The sequence below is a fragment of the Porites lutea genome, chromosome 4, assembly GCF_958299795.1.
Source record: "Porites lutea chromosome 4, jaPorLute2.1, whole genome shotgun sequence".
Taxonomy (NCBI): Eukaryota; Metazoa; Cnidaria; class Anthozoa; order Scleractinia; family Poritidae; genus Porites; species Porites lutea.
In genome coordinates, this window is record NC_133204.1 from 38,887,323 (window position 1) to 38,894,822 (window position 7,500).

Below are 7,500 nucleotides of genomic sequence, written 5' to 3' on the forward strand. Positions count from 1 at the left end.
AGAAAACATTTCTTTATTTTTTCGAAGAGAAAATCTCTCCCAGTTTGCCCAGGACAGAAAGAGTAAATTCCTGGTGTCTTTGTTGAGAGTCGCTTTGGGATTTTAACAAAGCCTCGAACATCCGTTCGTCTTTCTCGTCTGCTTTCTCGATGGCAGCTTGTTGTGCCTCCATGAGATTGAGAATGGTACTTTCTGCCTCCTTTCCTTCAAGGCTTGCTCTCTTCTTCTTCTTTTTTGGTTGACAGGGTGAATCATCTTTCTCATTTTTGTAGCTGACGCGTCACTGCTCCCACTATCGGAACTTGTCGGGGAATCCTATGGCCTCACTTGCATTACTCGCGTTTCCTTGACAAATTTCGGGTTTACTTTGTCGGACCTTGACAAGAACTCATCGATCTCATCGTAAAACTCAAAGGTCCTACGATCCCTTCCCGTTTTGTTGTTGTTATCTTTGACAGCTTTGTATTTGTCGAAGAAAGACCTCCATTTCTCTTTGACTTGGACTAATGTTTTCTCAGTTCCTATTCCAGCGTCGCTGCATAAACTCAGAAAATCTTTCATAATTGAATCCCACACGCTTTTCTTCCCATGGCTACTCTTTGTAGACCTTACGCGATCGTAGTTGTCCCGGTAAGCTGCAATCAAGCTACGTACTTCTGCAGGTTCCCAACTTGTACGTCGGTACTTTTCTCCCTTCTCACCACATGTTTCAGCTTGAGAAATGCCGGCTGATGGCTCCGAACATCCAGGCATTGGACTACAAGATCGCGGAGCCGGCTCAGGAACGTACTGTAAAGGTATTCTTGGGTTTCCAGTTAAATAATAAGGATACGAAGGGTACGCTGGTTGTGGTTGTGGTTGTGGATTTCTCTCTTGCTCTCGACCTCTCTGAAATAAATAACCGTTATACAACGGCGCATCTTGATCACCATCTTCTGGTCTAAAGTTGCTGTCAAAAACAAAAAAAAAAACAATTACAAAATCATGCCGCACTAAAGGAACTCAGATAATTAGGGTAATTGGAGCAAAGACGTGTAAAATATACTCACTGTGAACCTCGGAAGTTCGCCATGCTTGTTGCCGCGTGTCTTGAATTAGGTACGTGACAGGGTATCTGCCGCGAATTCAGCGCAGCATGTGCTGCGGTTTCCGGTATTTACAATTTTCTTCCACCCGATTGGTTGAACTACTCTTGTGGTTAGATAAACCATAGATAAACCATACGACTTGGCTCCGGGAGTGTCATGGGTTATTCTTTTGTTCTCTTTGATATATCCCTAGTGATTTCCAGTGGGTACTTTCACTGTTTTTTTATAGGTCACACACAAAACATGTACTCCCCATGCGCAAAGTTCTACTTTCCCGTGGGCAAAAGGTCTAGTGGAACCGCAACTAATAGCTCGGCTAATCTTGAGTTGTATCTCAGGCATTCGTCAGCCATCGCTCCCGTCGTTGTAAATACCAGTGGGGTGAATGTGCCTTGCTCTATTTCTGCGAAGCGAGAGTTGTATTTTCGCTTCTTTTCATTTTCAGTTTCATAATAATAATAATAATAATAATAATAATAATAATAATAATAATAATAATAATAGATTTCAGCCTTAAAATCTAATGATATTTCATCCATTTTCCGACTGAACATGACCTTAATTTTCTTGATACGTATTATAATGTCTTTCGTTCCAAGTCCGTGGGGGAGTGCAAGTGCAAATTCTTCGGTCGTAAATACACAAATGAAAGCTAGTTCAAAGCTTGTCATAAAAGTTATTTTATAGAATTAAGTAGCCAGTTGTAGTTAGCCAGTTAGTTTTTTTTTTTTGGCGATTAAATGCATGGAAAAGACCACTATTTTAAAATTATACAGTGTAGTAGCCAAGTGACTTTTACAAAAAAAGTTATATTATTGACATGCCCAGGTTAAACTATGTCAACTCTGAACTGATTATCGAAGTTAAAACGCAACTTCGAGCAAACCAATCCATCTAAACAAAAAAACTCTAGACTCGCTCTGCAATTCTATGTTACGGCCATAACTCATTTTAGAGTCAATTAGTCAGAGTCGTATTTGACAATCAATTTAAACTGAAACGGTTGCCTCGCCTTCTCTCCATCTTTGACAACTTAGAGGATGTACTGAGCGAAACAGTTGAAAACCTTACAACTGAGAAAGTCGCCACTGTGCTCATTTTTCTCCTTGCCATCTGTGAATGAGTGTCCACTGCCACTCCGTCAGAGAGACATGATTTTATACTATGAGAAAGGGTGAAAACATACGTGCGATCTACGATACCGTGAAAACGGCCGATCCGTACGTCTGTAGCCTACAGATGTAGGGATCAGCCGTTTACGTACTCAAGCTACTCGTGCAGAAAAATTCTCAGTCGTCTGTGAACTACTGACTTGTAGACATATACATGAGTGTCAATAGGGTTCTTTATAAAGAATTAAAAAGGGATATCGCGGTAAGATGTTCCTCCCAACAGATGCTGTTTATAATTAGGACAGTCTTAACTCTTTTCAAAACTGAGCGAGTTTATTCGTTGATAATTCACTGCTAATTACTGCAGGACCACTTGAGTTCTTTCCCAGCTAGTCGAGGGATAGAACTCGCGTATTCCAAAGGAACTTCGTGCCATGTATACGTTAAATTACCTCGTGGCCAATTTTATATTCATGATAACCAATCGTAAGAAGTGAAAAATAATCGTAAGTAGGGAGATTGAAAGGAAAAATGGAACACACACACACACAGATTTGCAATCACGTTTTGGAAGGGGAAAAAAAGCTTATCAAAAGGTTTACACTTCAATAAAAAGTGAAGAAAAACCCCCAAAGATACTCATCGTAACATATTTTGAAGGAGACGGTGAAAAGGGACTGTACGCCATCTTCAAACACACCATCCTCATTTAATGACTGACTTCGCTTAACATGCTTAATTGATAGTGCATGTTCATCATCATGACAACGAAAATCCCCGGGGGAGTATACGTACTCCCTTACATTTGCCTCATAGGTATTGATCTGAAGCTAGTCGAGGTATAGAAATCGCGTATTCCAAAGGAACTTCGTGCCATGTATACGTTAAATTACCTCGTGGCCAACTTTATATTTGCCAACGAAATTGAATTACATTTTACAGTGTAGCCTGGGAATTGGGTTGCCATTTTTTCTTTCTTTTCTTTCGTCACTTTAATCGGTCTCAGACTCTCAGGAAAATGGTTTAACCTTTCAATTTCTTTCAAATCAGGCTGGCACGAAAGCCGGTCCAAAAAGCTTAACGAAAGAAAGAAACAAAGCCAAGCGCTACCCATGTATGGTCATGCAATGTGGTCTGATACTAGTCAAAAAACTAAACCATGGATTTCAACCCTTTCATCACTTCCTATTCCAACTGGCTGGCCCGATAGGCTCCAGATAACTTTGGAAGCCGAAAGATAGAAAGAAAATCAAAACCGAGCGCTACCCTGCTGCGGTCTGATTCTAGAAAGTAAAATGGGGTTCAACCCTTTCATCACTTTATCTCTAGCCCGATAGCCTCGATCCAGAAAACTCAGAAAGAAGGAAAAAAAATCAAAACTGAGCAATACCCCTGACTGTTTCTAGAAACTAAAATGGGGTTCAACCCTTTCTTTACTTTCGTCTCCAACTGGCACGAGAAGTTACGGAAAACGCAAAGAAACGAAAACAAAAAAAATAAATAAACAAACAAACAAAGAGCCGCAAACGCTACCATTGTGGGAAGGTCTCCTGATGCTAGAAATTCAAATGGTGTTGAATCCTTTCACCACTTTATTCTCAAACTTAGGCACGAGACCTTTCGGAACTGGCTACAGTCAAATATTATACGAAAAAAAAAAATCAAAAGCCTAATGCACTACCCTAGTGGTCTCATAATGGAACCTCGAAACTCAATAGGGGTTCAACAGCTCTTTTATCATCTGCTTTTCCATAAGATTTGAAAGTGATCACGATAGTTCTCAGGGGCACCCAATGACAATTTTCGGAAAAATATCTGTTCGGAAGACGATTTGAGATCTAGAATTTTCGGAGCATTTGTTGTAAAATTTCTTGCTTGCCTGCCTTTCCTAGGATTTTCGAACATCTAAAAAAAATGGTATAATTGCCTATTTTTAACGGATATTTACCCTAAAAAGGTCACCTAGAATTTTCGGGATTCTTTTTTCTGGCTGAAATTTTGGAAAAGGTAAGTTTTGATCCCTATAATTTTGGGATCACTTGACTTTCAGCTAGGAAATCCGAACAGATGAAAAATTTTTAAGGGAAAAAAATATGCCTATATCTACCGTTTAAATACTAAAATACGTTTAACAATTCTATGTTTAAATGGTTTTGAACTATATTCTCGTTGGGTGCCCCTGAGTTCTCTGCCTTGTTCAGCACTTTTGAAGCTAAGGTTCAATAAATCACAAATAATAGGCAATTATTTCATGGTCATCTTTTTGTAGTTGCGAGGGAGGTGACTATAATGACTGATGGGTGACGTTTCAGTCCACTTCAGCTGAGTTTGCACACATAAAAAATCCACACAACTGATGTTCCATTAATTGCTTTTTCCTTTTATCTTTTCTTTTCAAACAATACAACAGTAATTTAATTATAACTAGTTTTACACTGCTTCAAAACTATCGCAATTGTCAAACATAACAAAATGTGACACTACTAATTAGCTCTAATTAGAATTTACAGTTTGTTTGTGATCTAGACTATCAAGACTAACGACGTCCTGGAACTCCTGGGATCCCTGGCAAACATGGAAACTTTTTCAAAATTTTTGCGGGAATTTTTTGCAAAATTTTGCGTACGGAAGCAGGAAGTTTCTTTAACACCTTACCGACTTTTTTACCAAAACGCCCAATCTTACGACCGATACTACCAATCTTACGACCAATCCTACGGAAAAATCTACGTCTTTTTCGCCTTCCACCCTTTCTGCGCCGCCGTCTCCAGGGTGCTGGATCTGCTTGTACCTCTGAATTCAACTCACTTCAGAAAAAAAGAAAAGAAAAAAAAACAATCAAAAATATATTTAAAAACGCCTACAATACAAAATTACTACAAATGAGCGTTTAAAATGGATACATACCAATATTTTATTGGACGACCCAAGAGCCCGAACCATATTCACGATTGAAACTGTGATGAGTATATACTGAAGCGATATATATGTTTTCGTTTTCTTTGGAGGAATTAAACATGCACAGTTACTATCATTTAGAAAACTGTGCGTTAGGTAAATCGACCCAAACTTCATTTAGGACGTGAAAGCTTGTCTATGAACAAGTATTGCAGCACAAAATATTTGCTTCTGATTTTTTGTTTAACCACTTTTCAAACTTAAGAAAAGATAATATCTGATAGGTATAGAATAAACAGAAAACCGTATGCGATGAAATACCGAGAAATATCTTTTAATTAGAAGTAATAGTTTCGCACTCGCTGCTAGCCCCTTAACTGTAATTTCCGAAACTAACTTACCGAGTATCGTCTAACTCGTCTTCATCTTCGTAGTCTTGTTCGTAAATGCTATGATCGTCATCATCTTCTGTATCAGCAGCAGCCTCAAGAACAGCAGTAATGGCAGCAACATCATCATCGTCGAACAGTCCCTCGATCTCGTCTTCTTCAATTAAGTCTTCTTCGTTGGGAGAGGTCGTCTCTGGAGAGTCGTTATCGGGTTGGTCTGCAAACTCTTCTGCATCAGTTTTCTCCTCTTGGAGTGGTTCGTCTGACCTGGCAACATGTAAGGTACAGGCAAGAAAAAAGCCCAGCAAAGCAAACGCCAATAACCCTTTCATCTTGAAAGAATCAATATGCTTCTGTGCCGCTACACAGATTGAACTGTTTCAAGAGCGACTGCTGCTTAAACGAGCTTTCTTACAGCATTTTATGCAGAATGGACCCGGAAGTATGAAAGTTTAACGTCAAATTCGGTGCTTTTGAAAATCGCATTTCTAAGATATCGGCTTTAAGTTTAAGGCCGCCTTTCTAAATCTGATGTGAGTTATTTGTCAAGTATGATATTCAATTGTGTGTTTATTGGCCCTTCCCCCACAAACATTCCTGGATAATAATGTTCTAATATTATCGGGTAATTGTCAGTTGAGATACCTATTGTAGCAGTTTCGCCAAGTTTTAAACAAAATGGTTTCCCATAAAGCTTGTTATTCCAAGTGTTGAGGGGTTGCGGAGTTTAAGATGAAAGTTATTGTTTTCTATCTTTTGTTTAAATTTCAGCCTTTGTATTTGACGTTTTCTTGGAATAGGCATTAAACGGTAAAATGGTGAAGTGCATTCGCTCCATGGTTTCCATAAATACTGCCAACTGTCTCTATGGGGCCATTTGAGAAAAATGCTGCATTAGGTTATTAATTACGACGATAGATACGGTAACCGTTCCAATCACTCGAATACTAAATTTTTTATTCATTTTCATAAACTTCCTCTAAGTCAACAACGACAAAAAAGGGTTTCACAGCTTTATGCCAGACTGTTACAATAATCCTATGCTATGCCTAAGTTTGAAACTTTGTTTAATCGTCACTGAACGTGAAGGTCTGTTCTCCATCTCTCCAGCATTTGCACGCATACTCTTTTTCCATGAAACATTGCCCACTGTTTCCATGGGGCTGTTTGAGAACATAATACTACGTTATTAACAATGACGATTGGATATCACTCGAATGCTAAGTTGTTAATTCATATTCGTAGTAAACGTCCGTATCGGCGACAACTGTTTAAAAGTCTTACACCTTTATCCTCCACTGTACAGGGATCCTACCCTAAAAAAAAAAAAAAAGATTGTCGGTTCCGTCCAGTATCCGCACAATACCCAGCCAAATATTGCCACGATATATGGCAGTGGTCACAGGCGTGACGTTATTTTACATCAGCAAAATTTTCTTCTTTGCTTTTTTTATTTTTGTTTTGAAGAAATATTGAATGTATCTTTTGAGCTTGATTTTGAGCCAAGTTGAATGAAACTTCTGTTGGTAATTAGTCTTAGAATTACATTTTGGTGCTTTCCACTCGTTATGTACATACTACTGGTACCCTTTGGAATGAAAAATTTAAAATGCGGTAAGAGAAAACAAGAGTTAGCTAGCCAAGAAAACCAGAATCAGCCGGTATCGTAAACTACTTTTTCCGCTTGATTTGCGCAGCCAAGTATAAAATTAAAATTATTGATAAATTACGAGTCTCAACTTGATCGACCATTTTATTAACATAGATATATCAACTGCAAAACTGGCCCGTAACAGCTCTCACTCTCCAATATAAAAAGGGTGTCGTATTACCAGTCCTATAAAATATATGTGAAAGTAAATATGAGTTTTTATCAAATGATTTGCTAGCTGCAAATACAAGAATAAAAATTCGGGACCTATGTATCCGTTGCTAAGTGCCTCTATTTATATTATTTTAATATATAAAATATTGGAATTGGACAATATCTATGCAACCAGCAATGACTTTGCA

General features: G+C 38.4%; 1 protein-coding gene and 1 pseudogene across 1 annotated transcript; both read right to left on the reverse strand.

Moving 5' to 3' along the window:
- Positions 1 to 772, reverse strand: part of LOC140933540 (uncharacterized) — an 800-nt pseudogene extending 28 nt beyond the window's left edge.
- A 3,787-nt stretch (positions 773 to 4,559) lies between these two features.
- Positions 4,560 to 5,891, reverse strand: LOC140935646 (uncharacterized). The gene is made up of 2 exons (XM_073385217.1): positions 5,500 to 5,891; positions 4,560 to 5,007 (listed from the first exon to the last, which is right to left on the reverse strand). The coding sequence occupies exons 1-2, from the start codon at positions 5,817 to 5,819 to the stop codon at positions 4,737 to 4,739; spliced, it is 591 nt and encodes a 196-aa protein (XP_073241318.1). The 5' UTR covers positions 5,820 to 5,891; the 3' UTR covers positions 4,560 to 4,736.
- Positions 5,892 to 7,500: the final 1,609 nt, after the last annotated feature.

Coding starts and splice junctions, on each gene's coding strand:
- LOC140935646 (XM_073385217.1), bottom strand. CDS start 5,819: ATGAAAGGGTTATTGGCGTTTGCTTTGCTGGGCTTTTTTCTTGCCTGT. Junction 5,008..5,499: donor GACGAGTTAGACGATACTCG/GTAAGTTAGTTT, acceptor TTTTTTCTGAAG/TGAGTTGAATTCAGAGGTAC.